This window comes from Nuphar pumila, chromosome 2 (assembly GCF_984573655.1).
Source record: "Nuphar pumila chromosome 2, dmNupPumi1.hap1.1, whole genome shotgun sequence".
Classification (NCBI taxonomy): domain Eukaryota; kingdom Viridiplantae; phylum Streptophyta; class Magnoliopsida; order Nymphaeales; family Nymphaeaceae; genus Nuphar; species Nuphar pumila.
The window spans coordinates 129,949,053-129,968,169 of NC_143250.1; the positions used below are offsets into that span (position 1 = coordinate 129,949,053).

General features: G+C 36.8%; 1 protein-coding gene across 1 annotated transcript in view; it reads left to right on the forward strand.

Moving 5' to 3' along the window:
- The window catches only part of LOC149847101 (diphosphomevalonate decarboxylase 1-like), a 37,249-nt gene extending 35,485 nt beyond the window's left edge, over positions 1–1,764 (forward strand). The window contains exons 9-10 of the mRNA XM_089996811.1: positions 445–569; positions 1,310–1,764. Of these exons, the coding sequence (XP_089852937.1) occupies positions 445–569; positions 1,310–1,529 (345 nt within the window). The 3' untranslated portion in view covers positions 1,530–1,764. The remainder of the gene's footprint in view (positions 1–444; positions 570–1,309) is intronic.
- The last annotated feature ends 17,353 nt before the right edge of the window (positions 1,765–19,117 follow it).

The following is a 19,117-nucleotide window of genomic DNA, read 5'->3' on the forward strand; positions in this document are numbered from 1 at the left end:
TTGATGAGAATATGGACTGGAGCGACGAGCAAGATACCTTTCATACCTGATTTTCAACTTATTCAAGATGTTTCTTCAGTTGCTGATACTAGGTTTTGTCAATGCTGTTATGGCTTACCGACGGCTTATACATGTACCTTATAGATTGAACCATTCAAACTCTATTCTCTTCACTCGTGTTATAGCAAATTGGAGACTTACAGAGTCATGGAACCAATTATTTTCTTTTGGTTTTCTTTTATGGTTCAACTTAGTTTACTGCAAGTGGATCCAAATAATAATAGGCCTGCCTGAATGAGTCCAAGACACATACAACTCAAAAGTTGTCTAACATGGGTTATGATTTTATCCAGGTAGGACATGCATAGGTCTATGTCAGTTATAGTTGGAGGCTAGATGAGAGTATTCTGTATCAAACTGACAAAACGTGATAAATTATTGCAGGTGGCTTATACTTTTGATGCAGGGCCCAATTCAGTACTGATTGCTCCGAACAGAAAAACGGCTAGCCTTCTACTTCAAAGGATGCTTTATTATTTCCCTCCAGCTCCAAACACAGAACTAGCCAGGTATTTTAGCTCATGTTTGTTCTATTAATGTTTCCACCATTTTGTGCTGAATGAAGTTAGTGGAAACTGATTATCATGTTGAAAACCTGGGACCCCGAGCGGGGGTTCAAGTGATCAAGCTACTAAGGGGTTTGACAATTAATTAGCTATGTAGGATGATAGAGCGCCTATCCTATTTCTTTGGTGTTTCTAACTGATTGACTCAGGGTTAGTGATCCAAATTCATTGTGAATTCTGGACTTTTAAGTATGAATTATAGTACATTTCTAGATGGGACTGGAATTTAAGATGCTTGTGGGTACTCGAGTATTTGAGCATATGTTGGCACTTGGTGGTAAAACTAAGAGACTGGTGGATTGGGTTTGGGTCTTTGTCACATAGACACTCCAACTTAGCCCTGTGACCTGTATCTTATCCCTTCACATGCTATTTTCAACACAAATAAACAGCTGAAGTTGGTAACATTGCGTTTCATGCTAGTCCAGAGCCACACCAACCTGTGAATTTGGGTCTTGGAGGCACTCAACCACAACCACAACCAAAAAAGGAGGAATCTCCTGCTATATTGACCTTTGCTTTTAAAATGTTGCTTTTGCAATTAGCATGGTAATCCTATTTGGGAACTTTCAGCCTCTAGGCTCTTCCTTTGTGTGTGTAGTACTTCACTGGAAATGCAAAGTTCTGTGTAGTACTTCGCTGGAAATGCAAAGTTCTTACTCTTTGCCTTTTTTCCACTTCAGTTATGTTTTAGGAGACAAAACCATACTGCAAGAGGCGGGTTTGCAGACAATGGGAGACGTGGAATCCCTTCCACCACCACCAGAGACAGTGGATAAGCCTTCTTCCAAATACGTTGGTGAGGTCAGCTACTTCATCTGCACCAAACCCGGCTGGGGTCCAGTATTGCTCACTGATGAGAATGATGCCCTTCTACATCCTCAAACCGGTCTCCCAAAATAATGCCAGCTTCATTGAGATAAGTTAATGTGGTGGCGACTAGTGTTATATCCAATTGATTAACAAACTCCCTTAATTTTGACTGTAATCGTGTTAGCTGCAAAAAATTTGTTATCATGCACTTTTTTTATCTCCCTAGTAACTCGTTGAATTTGTTTGCGTATTACAATTGTAAGCAACTCTTGGTCTTCAATCAAAGAATTATGACAATGGATAGAAAGCTGTTAATTCAATTTCTGCCAAATTTCTTGTTTATGAGTCTTGGTGAAGGGCCCACTCGCACGCCAAACTGGCCTAATCTGACCTGACCTGGAAGCTCATTAGAGTCCTGTTGACCAGGCCCCAGCTCTGGCTGGCTGGCAAAACCGACCTGACCCATATCGGGTTCTGGTGGAGCCCAGTCTTATTGTGCAGGCTTGGGTCGAAGCAGGAGGACCATATAAAAGGACGACCAGGCAGGGCGCATGTCAACTCTGTCCGCAATTGATTTGTTTTTCCTGCCTAGACCTAAGCATGTCTTAGATACTGTTCGGGCTGTTTGAGGCCTGGGTCATATCCCAAATCTGGTCGATCCTATGTTGGGGTACCAGGCCGCATCCAAAGGGAGCTACAGGGAAACCTGATTATCCTCTTAGGCTCTGTTTAGGAGCCGGTGTGAGAGAGATATGGGAGTGGAGATGTGTCGGTGGAGACGAGAGCGGAGCTTACAACATCTTGGAACTCTGCCTAACTTACGAGTGGAGCTTTCCAAACTCCCAACTTTGCTCTGATCTCCCCTAACTCCTCTCCCCGCCCAATTATGCCAAAACAATCAGTGGAGATGAATCGGGTTCTCAGAAATCCTTCTCCACTTCCAACACAGCTCCCAAACAGAGCCTTAATTTCTCAAATAGGTTGCGTTTGGGTCCTTGCTTATTCCCTTGCTTCCTATTCCAACATAACTAACTTGGTCACAAATGCACCATAAAGCAGGGGCAGAGCCACGTTAACAGGAGGGTGGCATGCGCCCACCTTGACCTGTTCGTTAAGAGGGATATGGGTCAAGGTGGGCATTGCCCTTGTGATACGAGGGGAGGGGTGATAATGCATAAGAATGCATTCATTCTTAATACATAAAATCATGTATTTAAGCATCTTTTATTGGTTTTCATTTCATGCTTATAATGTTTATGGGTTGAAGCCATTGTTTTAATTTCGTATGATTAAGAGTTAAAATGAGAAAGTTATAACCATTTTACGGCTTTTGGAGTGAATCCCAATGCAATTCAGACCTAGATCCGTCTAGAACACATTAATTGGATCTTGAATCCAATTCTAATGTCTTCAACAAACATTTTTAGCCAAATTTATTTCAAAGTTTTAAAAAAATCTATTTTTAAAATGGCGCTAAGCATTTATTTTCATTTTAATCATCTTTTTAGAATTTTGTAAAAAGTATAACTTAATTGTAATTTTTTTAAAGCTCTTATAAATGCTCACATTGGGGCTGACGTGAAAGAGTCTTCAGCCCCTTTCATACCAGCCCCTCTTCTTCCTCTTCACCCCCTTCTAAGAATTCCAAAGAATTTCTCTTTTACCTTTTCTTTCCCTCTTCTTTCTCTCTCCTCTTTTCTTCTTCTTCTTCTTTCTTTTTCAACAATGGAGATCTCTTTGAGAGTCAATTTGAAAGAGTGTTGGACACATCCAAATCGTTGAATGTCATTCTTCTTCACCCCCATTCCTTGAATTCATTGGATCTAATGATCTAGTGAGTTTTCTTTACCTCTCTCTTTGTGAATTATTGTACTTTTAGTTGTTCTTTTCTTTTTTTGTTCTAATTTGATCATTCTGCATTTTTTTATTTCTGCAATTCCTTTATCTGCTATAATTTTTCATTTAGAGCAATTTTCATTTAAAAAAGACCAATCGATCTACTTAAATAGCATATTGCACAATTCAATAGATCGATCAACCAATTTGAAGTAGCTTAGTTGTTTTTCTTTTAAATTTTGGTTTTATTTTTGTTTCTTAATTGTAATTAGATCAGATTAGATTAGATTATATCCAAGCAATAGATCTAAATCTAATTTGAGTTTTTACTTTTGTTCTTGAGAAAAAACATATAAAAACAATATGGGGATTTATGCTTGATTGATCTCAATTCAATTAGAGCATTAGATCAATCCATCTCATAGTTTAGATTTTAATTCGTGCATTTCAATTCTTGTTTCTTTATTGATATTTTACAATTAGATCAGTTAAGTAATTAGATCTGATTTCACGAATTTAGAAGTGTTCATTCTTTGATCTAATGCAATAGATCAAAGTGTAAAATTCTGGAATTTTGGAATTTCATTTTTTTGATTTTTTATAGCTTTTTATTTTTGTCATAAATGGAGATTTCAGAATCCAAATTATAATCCTTAAATTGGATCTGATTTGTGTTTGAGTCTAGTTGCTCTCTGCAAAAATTCATCACGATCAGATTTCGATTGACGGGCCGTTATGAGCTTTTTTTTGCCGTATATTTTGATATCTCTATTTTCTGCAAGTTTTATTTCCTGCATTTTTTCTAGTTTTTGTTTTTGATATATCTGGAGCTTCTGAATTCCAAATCCAAATCTGTAAAATGGATTGGATTCATGAATAAATCTAATTTATGCTGTAAAATTTTCATTCATTTTTAATTTGTTTTGCTAGACTGAATTTGTTAAATACCGAAAGCTGTCAGAAATTTTGACAATAATTTTTAGAGTTTTGAAGTTGTTGTTCATTTATTAATAAATCGAGTTCTACATTAAATTTTACAATTTTGTAATTTGAATTCTCTTCATTCATGTTTTGAGAACATATCTGAAAAATTTGAGAAGGATCTGAATTCAATTGCTATCTGATTCTATCAAATTACAGAAACCTGTTCTGATAGAAAATTCTGTAATAGCTAGTGGCAGAATTATAATTTTGTATAGTAATTCAAATTAGTGTAGATTTTGCAATTCATGTATTTTTGTTATTGTTTTTGCAAAAAATGGCACCATTTGTTGATTCTACATTATTGAAGTGAAGTGGATTTGAAGTTAAAGTGAAGAAGCAAAGGCAAAGAAGCTCTATTTTTAGTTTTTTTAGCATTTTCAATTTCTAGTTAATTAGGGCTTTTTTGTCCACATTTAAGCTTTATAATTAATTTCAATTTCAGCATTATTTGGTGTCTATAATAATCCTATAATTTTGGTTTTATAATTAATTTTAATTAGTTTAATTTTTTTAAGGCAATAAATAAATTTGCTTTGAGTGGAATACGAAGTTTTATCAACCCATTCCTCGAGTTCGATTTCGGTTATCACTACTTGTGAGAGTTGAATTTTTAAAATTTGGTAACCAACTTTCATAAATACTTTTCATCAAAATATCCTCTTAAAAATACATTGACAAAGTGTACACCAAGGGGGATAGCCCGACCCAATCCCCCTTGCCTCCTTCCCCAATCCCGCCCCTCCCTCAATTTTGCCCTAGCTCCTAGCTGACCCCCCCCCCCCCCCCCCCCTCTCTCTCTTTGTCCATGGCCCTCAGCTCTCTATGAGGCTTCGTCGCTCCATCCCTGACAGCCTGAGTCACTTGACCCCACCGACCAGGCCACCCTGTTTTGCCTCTGCCATTGACTCCCACCCACACAGGCATGGGCACTCACCTTGTACAGCTGCGAGGCTTCGCCCCTGACTCACTTGACTCCACCCACCATGTTCAGCCTTTGCCCTTGACCCCACCACCCTGTTTCGCCCTCTCTGAGGCCCTGCCTCTGACCTCATCCATCCATGACTCACCCAGCTTCACTTCCGCCCCTGAGTCCCTAACCCCACCCACCCTGTTTCGCCTCCGCCCTTGAGTCCCTAACTCCACCCATCCTGTTCTGCCTCCGCCCTTGACCCCACCCACTTTGATCAGTTGTGCTTGTGTTCTGCCCTCCTCAAGTCTCCTAGTCCGCCTCTGATCCCACCCACCTATGGTTAGTGCCCCTCCTCTCTCTCTCTCTCTCTCCTGAACTCTCTGCCCTCCTTGCGAGGTTGAGAGCCCACAATGGCCCCCTCTGCTCTCTCTCTCTGTCTAAAAATGATGTCTCCTTTTTGCAAGCTCTTCAATGGTTTTCTTTATGTTGAATACTGAGCTACCCTTCTTCACCCAGAAGTTCTTATTCTTATTCTGTTATCAAATTTTCATGCCTTAGGGTTTTGGTTGATTTTTTGGTATGAATCCCTCGACCATTTCATTTTGGTTCTAATTGTAAGTTATGATCAATATTTTCTTGGTACATATTGTGTATATGCCAACAGAGGAACACTTTGATTTTTGAATAAAGCCTGATAGGGTTTTGATTTGGGGGGTTTTGTTTATTTTATTTTTTCAATTTAACATAATGTATGATGTTTATTAGGATTTAGGATTTTGATTTAATTTTTTGTATTTTTTTAAATAGCATGATTATTTAATTAGGGTTTTAGATTTTTTGTGTATTTTTTGTTCAATTAGCATTATGCTATTTAATCAGGGTTTAGATTTTTGTGTATTTTTTGGTTAGTTAGCATTAGGCATGACTTCATGAAAAATGAGTGCCTCATTTTGCTTAGAATATTAGGAGTCCTATTTGTTTTTTTAATTAGCATAAATGTGACCTCAGGGTAGACTTCTGCACTGCAAGAGTTGTCTCTTGACTATAAGGTTCAGTTTTAGCAAGAGTTGACTCCTACCTATTCAACTTCATTTCTGGATAATCCAAGTGAAATGAGATAAGTGTACTATTCAACTTCATTTCTGGATAATCCAAGTGAAATGAGATAACTGTACGCATGTTTCAAAAATGATATATATATGCATGTGATAAATGTTTATGTTCATAATGGAGCTAAGGTTCATGAAACCTTGTTGGCCATGTCAAACATGTTATATATATGATGTTTCCTAATAAATGCGATAATTGTCTATGGCTCACAATAGAGCTTAGGGTTCACTAAACCCGTCTGGACATGTGGAACATGTTCTTATATATTTTCTTGTTATGTCACATGTTGGCTTGTGTTGTAGTCTGTAGTTCAAGAAATCCTTATGATGTGATTTGAGTACATGAGTGCGTATGTCATGTGATCTATGTTGTATTATAAGGCATGAAAAGCATGCATATACTTATCATTGCTCGTATACGAGCTTGAGATTGATACAAACCCATGAGCTGTGAAAGGGGCACCATACTATGAGTGATACATGCACACACATACACTTAAAATGTTATATCTGCATTTATAATCAAAGTGCTCATATGGGCTAAAGGCACCAGAGCAATACTGAATGAGTTGGGTTATATAAATGAGTTGTAATGTGACTATTACCCTGGAGGGGTACTTAGGCTATTGGGCCCTGAATTGCCTACTGGTATGAGGCACATGAACTTTTAGGTCCCTTTAATAAATAAACTTTGTAACTTATTCAGATTTATATCTACCTTAGAGGAGTACGTAGTACAACCTCCAGTGACATATGTAATGTTTTATGAGAGTAAGGCATTCCAGATGGTCTGTAGTCACTCAGAGGTTTAGGAGACCGAAGATATCCACGTATACTAGGTGATAAAACTCCAACTACTGCAATTAGTCCATGGATACATTCATACTGAATGATGCCTTTGCAGGAGCTACCTCTCTGTTATAAGCCACCCACTTTGGACCTTAGGCAGTTAAACACTTTGGGCAATAAAAAACATTGTATAATAAACACTTGTTGTAGTCTCAACTGTTGCGATGGTTTTTTTTTTGTGTACCCGAGGAAAGTATAATAAAGAGAAACAAAGACATTGTTGTTAACACATATTGAAAATATGCCCATTGATTCTATTAAATAATAGCATGATGCACTACTCTCAAATATTGTGAACATTTCATATTTATCCTGTTAAATTACTCAATAACTTTCTGTCTTGATGAACTGTGACATCTTATATTAGAATGCATATTTTTACTTGAAATTAGTATATACCTATCAGGCTTTCACAAATTTGATATTATACAAAATATAAGTGAAGAATGATACACTAAACAATGGATGACAGGATGCAGTGATGGCAATAAGGATCAAAACTCCTGAGGGTCTAGGGATAGACTTAGGATTTTATTTATTTTGATTCTAGTTACTTGTTTAATTACAACTTTGTCCTTTTCATCTGATTCACTAGGTTTTGAATGACTTATAAAAATATAAATTACTTTGATTTTCCATAGATGATGCATGAATGGATTGTAAATGAATTCTTTAATCTTACGTTGTTTATTCACACCTATAACTAGCACCAAGGTCGTTTACCCTCCACATGAAAAATATTGATTTTCGCTATTTAAAGTTAAAAGAAAAGTTTTAAAATTTTGCAATTTTATGAGTTAAGATTTTGGGGCGTTACACTAAAAACCCTTGGGACGGTTAGTTGGAATTTCAAAAATATGTGTATGGTTTTCATGAACGGCCAAGGGAAGATTATACTCAAAGGTGCCAATACACCTTTGGACCTTGAACCCAATACAAGTAAAGTTGGTCTTAGAGTTCTAACAACTCTATCATGTGATTGGGGAAGAAGAGCTCTTAAAAAACAAAAGAAGGATCCAAAATTAGAGAAGCTTTTGAATGATCTCCAAAATGATCCAACATCCCATGAATTAAAAGGGGAAGTATTATACTACTTAAGGAATTCCATGACACAATTGAGGCAAGACACATGAGAGTGTCAAAGACATATCAATGTATGAAAAGGGCTTTCTATTGGAAAGGTATGAAGGGGACAATACAAAACTATATGAGGCATTGTCAAGTATATCAAGAAAATAAATATGAAGCCTTGAAAAACCCCAATCACCTTACTCCTCTACCCATCCCAAACGGTGTTTGGCAAGACATAGGCATGAATTTCATTGAATCCATGCCACCCGCCAACAACATGGAGGCTATTTTTGTAGTGGTGGACCGACTTTCTAAGTATACCAACTTCGTTCCCTTACCAAAGAACTACACCACTTAAAATGTAGTACAAAGTTTCTAAGACCATGTAGGAAAACTACACGGCTTGCCCAAAACCATAGTATGCGATCAGGACTCCATCTTTCTAAGTATTCTTTCAGAGTTACCAAAACACACTTTACTTCAGCCTATCATCCACAAATTGACAACCAAACCAAAGTTGTAAATCGTACCCTAAAAACCTGCTTGCGGTGTTTTGCAAGTACCAAGCCAACTAGTTGGACCAACTACCTATCTTAGGCTGAATATTCGTATAACACTAGCCATCATTCCTCTATTGGCATGACACCTTCTGAAGATCTATGGGTATGCACCTCCAAACCCAATTACCTATGAGCATAGAAGTTCCCAACTTATAGAATTTGACCATGCTTTAAGGAGTAGAGATGAGATCTTAAGGGTACTAAAAAATAACATAGCACAGGCACAAGAGAAGATAAAAATTCAGTTTAACGCGTTCACAAAATCACTTCAAATTGGTGCCAAGGTACTATGGGTCTTTTTAATTAGAAGCTAAAATTGGAAGAGCGGCATACAAGTTGAAACTACCTATGGGGACCAAAATACATCTAGTATTTCATGTCTCACAACTCAAACCTTACATTGAGAACCTGCGCCAAGAGATCATACAGCTAAAGGAAGGGATACAACCAATACAAATCCTACACAACATGGTAAGGAAAAAAGGGAACTTATGAGAAGGTTGAAAGTTGAGTGGGACAAAGAAGGGAAAACCACTATTTCTTGGGTCAAAGAACAAGAGTTCTTTAAGAGATTCCTAGACTTCACCTTTGAGGACAAAGGCTAAGGGAAGCATTGGTGGGCTGATGCAACCCATAGGTGCAACCACAATAGCACTGCACACTTGGACGCACTAGCAGCATAGGCGTAGCCAGCACATCTATGACATGGCACAACCCGATGCACATGTTGCTAACTTAGTGACAAATCAGCTCCAATGCCTTTGATGACTTGGAAGTTATCACCATCAATCTGGTTAAGCCAAATAGGCACCACATTAGGACTGTCAACATCAGTTGTCACATAATGGGTTATTAATTTTAGATTTTGATTTGCTTGTTAACTTTCTTGCTTTGTAAACCATTTGTAGTTTTGTTAAACTTTGTGCTTAGTTGTAACACCTGCATTTTTTATTTAATTTAACTTTTTAATTCAGGCAAAATTTTAGAGTCTAAGTTGACCTAAGACTCTAGTTAGATTTTTTACGAGCCATAGATCTTGATGGAGATTCGATTCAGAGATTTTGGTTTTTGGTTGGTTAAAAAAATATAATTTTTAAAATTGATCGACCTCTATTTTGAGTTTTTCAACTTAGATTAGATTCTGAATTTGTTTATTCTAAGTTGATCGGGTTGTGTTTTGGACTCAAATCAGGATCCAGAAGAGGCACAAAGGGCTACTCCCAGCCCAGTGGGGCGCCACGTGATGCTAGGGTGTCCCACAAGGGTTCAGGGGTAACTCAGGATTTTATGGATCCTGGATGAGTTAGGTTCAGATCCAAACCTAAGTTTTAGATCCAATGCAGATTTGGATCTCATGTTTGGATATAGATATTTACATTGAGTTTTGGATTTGGATTCTTGTTTGGTTCTTGGATCCAACCTAACTAGGTTTGGATTCAGATAATAGTTTATAGATCCAAATCACTTGGATTTGGATCCGAGTGGGGTGCCACTTAGGTGGGACCCATTTTGCTTTTTCTAGAGGACATTTAATTAATTATTTTATTTAATTAAATTAAGTAGAGGGTTCTAGAGAGGGTGAGACGTCCCCCTCTATTGGACCCTACATTAGTTAGACAAGATAGAGTTTTATTCAAGTTGAACTTTAAGGAGTCCATCACCTATTAAAACTCTTCTAGAAGAAGAGTTTTATTTTTGTTAGAAGACCCAAAGAAGGAGGCTTCTAGGTGGGTCGACCCACCTAGTAGTTACTAGAGATAGACTTCTATCTCTAGTAGAAGAGAGAGACCCATAGGAGGGGGGGGGTGTACAACCCCCCTATGGTGGGCTTTTTAAGCCCCTTTTTTCCTAGTCTCCTATTCTTCTTCTATCTTTTTCTTCTTTCTTGTTCATCTTCGTCTTCTTCCTTCTTAGGAAAATTTCCAACAACCATTTAAGCTCTTCAAAGGTTTAAAGATGGGAGATGAAGGCCATTCTATATTTGAGAACTCAATCAAGGAAGGTACATCAATCGTGTAGACATAAATTTATCCAAACACACGAAATATGCATAGAGACAATTTTCAGATCTAAACCAATAAGGATCAAACCTTGAAACACCTCTCTAATATTGGTTTTCAATTTAGAGAATACATTTTTGGTGGATCTATGTCGTCTTGAAATAAAACAAAACACAATTTTCAAAACAGGACTATTTTCGAGCTTTCAATATGAAAAATGATTTGGGAAGAACTTGTTTTCTTGTTATTTGTTAGATTTTATTTGTACCAACATGATTAAGATGTTAATATTAGATTATATTGATGAAATATAAGTTATATAAGTTCTAAAAATTTGATATATGTTTGAATCTATGTTCTTGTATGCAAAATCATTTTTTAATAAGGTTTTGGCAAAACCATTTTAGGGTTTTGATGTTTCATGAATTTAAAATCTTGTTTTATTCTGTTTGGGTTAGTTCTAAGGCTGAAATGTCTATTGCAACATATCACAAGTTTTTTGCCCTGTTAGCAGGACTGTTCTGACTAGAGATTTTGAAAGTTCTAAAAACTTGACTAAAACTGATCAAAATAAATTATGAAAAATCTAGGTGAAAGCTAACATGTATAAGAATATCTTATAAAAAGGTTTTTGTCAAATAATTTCTCTGTAAGTCCTGGAAAATTCTTCAATCCAGGATGAATTTCTGCAGTTGACAGGATCTATCTTATATTTTTCTTGAACATGGTTCAGTCCTAGAATTTTCTTGATTTTATTATGACTGATTTTGCAGTACTGTTTCTTGAACTGTGTTCTTGAGATGTTAGGAAAGTCCCAGTAAAATTTTGAGAGTGAAATTTGGTTCCTATGATTTTTGATGGGTTTTCCAAAATCGAGTTAACAAGAATCCGAACTGCACTCTTTGGCATGTGTTGGTGCCTAAATGTGTTTCACTTTGTTCAACATGATTATAGATGCTTTTATTGAAATTTGGTTTGATATGCATGTAAATTGAATGTATTTCATGTTAATCAGTGTAAAAATAATTGGTTACACATGTTGTTTGCTTGTTGAAGCATGATCATGATTGCATGTGTATCCAGCCTTTATATATGCATATGGGCATATGATATGGTGATAATGATGTGTGTGGCTCAGGTGTGAGTCTAGGTTTGGTAGAACCTATGGGTGCATGTAGTACATCAAGTAAAGAAAAGATATTTATGCACATAATTACATAATTGCCTCATAGAGGTCATGCACATGGTGTGAACTGTGAACTATTTGAATAAGTCAGAACAAACTTGTGTTACGGGATCTCTGGTGTGGAGATTAGGCATGTGAGCTCAGGTGTGTGTTGTGAGCACATGAAATTTAATTAATGAACCTAATAATTAAATAACACCTATGACACATTTAGACCAGGTCCATTGGACCATGGTCCACTTTAGAGAGAGATCATTGTAACACCTGCAATTTTGATTTAGTTTAACTTTTTACTTCAGGTTAAAATCAAGAGAAATTCAAGAGTCTAATTTGACCTAAGACTCTAGTTAGATCCGTTACAAGCCATACATTTTGATGAAGATTCAATTCAGCGATTTTGGTTTTTAGTTGGTTCAAAAAAATGCAATTTTGAAAATTAACTGGCTTCTATTTTGTGTTTTTCAACTTGGATCAGATTCTGAGTTTGTTTGTTCTATGTTGATCGGGTTGCATTTTGGACTCAAACTAGGTTCTAGGAGAGGTAGAGGGGATCACTTTTAGCCCAGTGGGGTGTCAGGTGCTGCTAGGGTCGCCCATATGGGTTTAGGGGAGACTCAAGATTTTATGGATCCTGGATGAGTTAGGTTCATATCCGAACCTAAGTTTTAGATACAATGTTGATTTGGATCTCATGTTTGGATACAGATCTTTAAATTGAGTTTTGGATTTGGATTCTTGTTTGGTTCCTGGGTCCAACCCAACTGGGTTTGGATTCAGATCAGGGTTTATGGATCCAGATCACTTGGATCTGGATCCAAGTGGGGCGCCACCTAGGTGGGACCCACTTTGCTTTTTCTAGAGGATATTTAGTTAATTATTTTATTTTATTAAATTAAGTAGAGAGTTCTAGAGAAGGTGGGGGATCCCCCTCTAGTGGACCCCACATTAGTTAGACAAGATAGAGTTTTATTCAAGTTAGAGTCTAAAGAGTCCATAGCTTATTGAAACTCTTCTAGAAGAAGAGTTTTATTTTTGTTAGAAGACCCAAAGAAGGAGGCTTTTAGGTGGGTTGACCCACCTAGTGGGGCCTATCTAATGGTTAGTAGAGATAGACTTCTATCTCTAGTAGGAGAGAGAGACCCATAGGGGGAGATAGCCCCTTATGGTGGCCTTTTTAAGCTCCTTTTTCCTTAGTCTCCTATTCTTCTCCTATATTCTTCTTCTTCTTCTTTTTTTGTCCATCTTCTTCTTCTTCCTTCCTTGGAGCTTTTTCAACAGCTATTAAAGCTCCTTGAAGTTTTGAAGATGGGAGACGAAGGTCATTCTATGTTTGAGAACCTGATTAAGGTAGGTACATTAATCGCATAGACATAGATCTATCTAAACGCATGAAGCATAGGAATAATTTTCAGATTTGAACCAATGAAGATCAGACCTTAAAACACTTCTCTAATATTGGTTTTCAATTTAGAGAACACATTTTTGGTGAATCCATGACATCATGGAATAAAAAAGAAAAATATGACTATTTTTTGGCTTAAAATATGAAAAACGATTTGGAGAAAACTGGTTTTCTTGTTATTTGTTAGATCTTATTTGTTTCAGCATGATCAAGATGTTAATATTAGATTATATTGATGAAATATAAGTTCTATAAGTTTTAAAATTTTGATATATGCTTAAATCCATGTTCTTGTATGCAAAATTATTTTTAAAGAAGGTTTTGATAAAAATGTTTTAAAATTTTGATGTTTAATGATAAAGAAAGTTGATTTGAGCATATATGGCAGATTAGTTCATGTATAACATGATTAAACAACATATTAATGTATAAATAAACCATGATTTCATGTTGTTTAAGGTCTCTTGTGATTTTTGCAATGATGAAATTGTATTTGAGATATTCCATGAAGGTTTTTATGATTCTTGGATGATGGATGCTAATGTTTTAGCAAGATTTGCATAAATGTGATTAATGATGTGTTGTATGATGTTGTAAATATATTTAGAGTATCAAAAATCATGTTTGTATGGATTATATCACGATTCTTGTTTTTACTTAATGGATCTTGCATGAGTTTGAATATTGGTTATTTTGTCTTTATTTTTAGTTTCGATGTGTTTCAAAAATAAATTAGTATATTTATGAAAACAAAGTTAATAAATTAAAAAAAAAATACTGGAGTGTTCTACACATCCAACTCTTGAAATTAGAATCTTGTTTTGTTCGGTTTGGGTCAGTTTTGAGGCTGAAACATCCATTATAACATAACATAGGTTTTCTGCTCTGTCAGCAAGACTGTTATGACTAGAGATATTGAAAGTTCTAAAAACCCAACCAAAACTTATCAAAATAAATTATGAAAAATCTAGGTGAAAGCCCACATGTATAAGAATATATTGTAAAAACATGTTTGTCAAATGATTTTTTATAAGTCTTGAATAATTCTTCAATCCGAGATGAATTTCTGGAGTTGACAAGATCTGTTTTATATTTTTCTTGAATAGGGTTCAGTCCTAGAAATTTCTTGGTTTTATTACCATTGATTTTGCAATATTGGTTTTTGGACTGTGTTCCTGAGATGTTGGGCAGTCCAAGTAAAATTTTGAGAGTGAAATCCAGTTCTTGTAATTTTTGATGGGTTTTTTAAAATAGGGTTAACAAGGATCCAAACTGTATTGTATGACATGTGTTGGTGCCTAGATGTGTTTCACTTTGTGCAACATGATTATGGATACTTATATTAGAATTTGGTCTGATATTCATATAAACTGAATGTATTCTATGATATTTTTTATTTATAACCATTCATATAACATGCATATTAATGAATATTGTGCATCATAAGACATGATTTGTGTAAAAATAATTGGTTACACATATTGTTTGCTTGTTAAAGCATGATCATGATTGCATGTGTGTGCAACCTTTATGTATGCATGTGGGCATATGATATGATAATAATGATGTATGATATGAACATGTGTGTGGCTCAGGTGTGAGTCGGGGTTCGATGGAACCTATGAGTGCCTATAGTGTACTAAGAAAAAAATATCCATGCACATAATTGCCTCATGGAGGTCGTGCTCATGGTGTGAACTGTGAGTTATTTGAATAGGTCATAACAGACTTGTGTTACAAGATGTCTAGTGTGAAGATTGGGCTTGTGAGCCCGGGTGTGTGTGTTATGAGAGCACATAAAATTTAATTAATATGCATAATAATTAAATAACACCCATGACCCATTCAGACCCAGTACATTGGATCGAAGATCACTTTAGAGAAAGTGGTAGTACACATGCCTGGTTGACCATTGTTAATTTTTAGAGGGCAATGGCGTCTCCCTTGGTCCCCAGTCTCCGGTCATAGGGGTTCTGAACTACCTGGTGTCTTAGGTGGTATGTCTAGAATCTCTAAAGAGTAGAAATTGATCTCTTGTTGGACCACTGGGAGTTTCTCTCGATCAAGGATTGCTCCAGTGGAACCTTCGTAAAAAGTTGTAGATTCTTCAATTCAATGAGATTAATAAAATAAAGAGCATAATAAACCCCTCATTTGGATTTGTTGAATCAGAGTTAGGAACCCGAGAGTACCTTCGGGATGGAGAAAAAGAGAAACAAAAGAATCAAGAATGAAATCATTGCAATATTTCAGTTTGTGCATGAATTGTTATTTTATTGGCATGATATATTATCACACATTTATTCTAAAAATATGAATACAAGCATGAGTGATTGTGTAAATGTAAATTATATTTAATTTTGATATGTTATATTGCATGATTTAGATGTTATCTGAAAATGTGTCAATGCTTATGTTGGTGATTGAAATATATTTGTGTTTACATGTTTTGGTGCTACTTACTGAGGTTGTGGTTTAATGCCTCTACTTTAAATGTTTTAGATAATGAGTAGGTTGTAGGGTGATGGCAGAAAGGCTTAGGGTGTCGCCAGGAGGGTCATAGTTCTTTAGGCTGTTGAGATGACTTGATTTATGTTATTATTTGTTTTTTTTTAAGTCTTGTAAACTCTGATTATTCATGAGACTAGTATTTGATTTGTTTAATACTATGATAGTTTGATTCAGTTATTATAGTCTTATATGTGTATGTTGTATCTGTAACCCGCCCAAGGCTTGAACCATATTTAAAAGAGTTTTTGGCTGTATTTTTGAAAATTGTGTAAAGAGATTTAAAAAACAAAATCCTAAAATTTCAGTTTAAAAAATTGGGGCGTTACATTAGTGGTTTATAGTTTTAGCAACCTTGGGGACTATATAAACCAAGTGCTTTTCATTTTAGAGGAATAATATTTAATTTGTGGCTTTGTACTTCTTTGTGATTCATGTGAGATCATTGAAGTACTTGGTGTACCAAGACTCTTTAGGTCAAGCATAGCCCCACCTTGTGTTGGCTTACTTTGATTCAAGCAATTGGCGGCTTAGAGCTCATCGCACAACCGGCAAGTAGCAGCTTCTACTAGTGAGCTCGACCCAGCCTTGGGCTCGGGAAGGTGCAGCTGACGCAGCAGTTCTTTCGTCAACAACAAGCATCAACTTGACACCTTAAAGATTGTCAAGATTGTGGTGCTTACCTGAAGAATCAGTGAGTGCCTTGGCTATCTTTTCTTAGGTGTTACCTTCAATTCGTGCAATTCGCCATATCAAGCTCTCATTCCCTTCTTCTTGGTTTCTTGGGAGCATTGGAGGCATATTGGACATTTTAGTGATTGGTTCTTGGATCAACCGAACACTTAGGTGTGTCAGCACCAGTTACTTGATCGAGTGCTTCAAAGGGAGGTTCACGATAGCACTCACTGCAGTCACTGTGCGCGTAGCTCGGTCACCACGCGCCTACTGCAGCATCCTATGTGCACATGGCACTGTGCGCTGCAATATTATCTGTATGCATGCACAACCTCTTGCACGCTTGTTGTGTGCCTTCTTGATGAACCACAAGCCCAGGATCGACCTTGGCTCCTTTGCTCGTGTGCATCCCTTTTCGCACAACCTCTCTTGAGGGAGGTTCTTGGCATGGTGACTGACGCACACTCATTGTGCGCAGCATGCATGTCCTCTGTGTGTGCAGCACCTGTGCATGCACTCTGAGTTTGCAACACTTGACGTGCACGCTCTTGTGTGTGCATCGCCTGACGCATGTGCATTGTGACAAGCGCACACTGTGCCTGTGCATGTGCTGCAGCACATTGCCTGCGCACAGCAACAGGCCCATCTGAATGCCAATTTTACACACGAACACCCACTTTTATGTGCGCATTTTGCCTGCAATTTTAATCATTGTTGACTATGTGTATAAGGGGCTGCGTGTCCAATTTTGAGGCCCATCTTAGGTCTGTAACCCGAGTTTGCATGTCCGTTATCAAAACTTGTAAGACTAGCCATCGGCTAGACGAGACGGCCTTTGTAATTTTTTGTTCTTTTAGCCTACGCCACTGGCAACTCACACTCAGTCCAAGGCACAAGAAGAACTTAGGCGCCTAGGTTTGGTTTTGGAACACCCAACCGTGTATCGTTCTCTTGAGGAGTTTTCTCAATAAGAACACCTAGGCTCTCGTATTGAACCTAAAACGATGGCCCCACCAATAGTCAGGTTGTGCTGAGTCGTGTCTTGAACTTTTGCAATTGTTGTAGATGTTGTAGATTTGTTCATAAACCTGGACGTTGTGCATTCATGTGTGTGCATAAGCATGAACCAATCAATGTGTTCAGACTTGGACTATATCTAGAGTCGCATCCAATTTTCAGGTGCTGGTACTGGTTACGAGTATGAATCAAATTTAACTTGGCTTAGGCAAGACTAGATCCAGTCCTGAGTCAAATGATATGAACCACACAAGATGTAATCTCTCTCTGAATATCGTACATGAAAATTGACGGATCTTTGGTTGGATCACCAGAGTTGGGTCTATATACTAGGTAGCTCTAGCGAGTCCAGTTTAGTAGATCCAGAGATCACAAGAACTAGAATAGGGCACATCTGCACCATCAAACATGTTACAAGTTTGAAAAATGACCACATTATACAGGTAATTTGACACATTTCCTGAAATACCCTACAATTTATGATATTCTTCCCATGTTCAAAATCACAAATAACTAGTTTTGGAATGTCCTTTTTACCCTTTGCATGCACGGAACTTATGAAGTTCATGCAAAATGTCATGTCGCTCATTGGGTGACGCATACTCCCACTTAAAATGGGGTCCGCACATTTTTTTATGGACTTCACGAAGTTTGCGTAATAATATTTGCAAACATCCTTTCAAACTCAAACCTTGAAACTTCACAAATGCTTGATTAAGTGTGTAATACATATATAGAAAGTGTGCATAAAAATATGTGCGAACATCATGTTAAACTCAAACCTCGAAACTTCATAAATATCAGACTAAGTGTGCATATATCTTAGAAGTTTACATAAAAATAGGTGCGAACATTCGATTAAACTCAAACCTCGTAACCTCACAAATGCCTGACTAAATGCGCATATATGTAAGAAGTTCGCATAAAATAGGTGCGAACATCCTCAAAAACCTCAAAACTTTGCCAATATCTAACTAAGTTTACATATGCCTCAGAAATTTGCATAAAGATAGGCACGAACATCCTATTAAACTAAACCTCATAACCTCACAAATACCTAAGTGCGCTTATGACTCACGAAGTTCGCATATACCTCATGAAGTCTGCACTCCTTCACAATTGGGTATAAAAACTGATTCTTCACACCCGAGGGCTATTTTCGCATATTTTTTAGGGTTCTTTGTGGTCCCCAACCTGCTTTCCGCCAACGACATTCTTGATGACCATTTCGGCGACACTTCATCGTCGAGTATTCTAGAATCATTGATGGTGATTTTTCTGGTAAGCACATCATTAACGGTTGAACCAGTTATTTTTTTGAAACAGCGATTATTTTCATTTGTGTCGATGATTTGTATGTCTCTATCATCTAGTTTTGTCGTTTATATGTTGCGTATCTTGTATGATAAACATGGTATGTTGGGAACACTATTTGATTTTTGTTGCTGTTTCCTTAACGATTCGGGTTTTGTCAGAGGGGTTCACAACCACATCATCTTTTATTGTTGGAGCACAACAACAAAAATTAAAGAAAAATTATGAACTATGTCATCCTGCATACTATGAAGCAT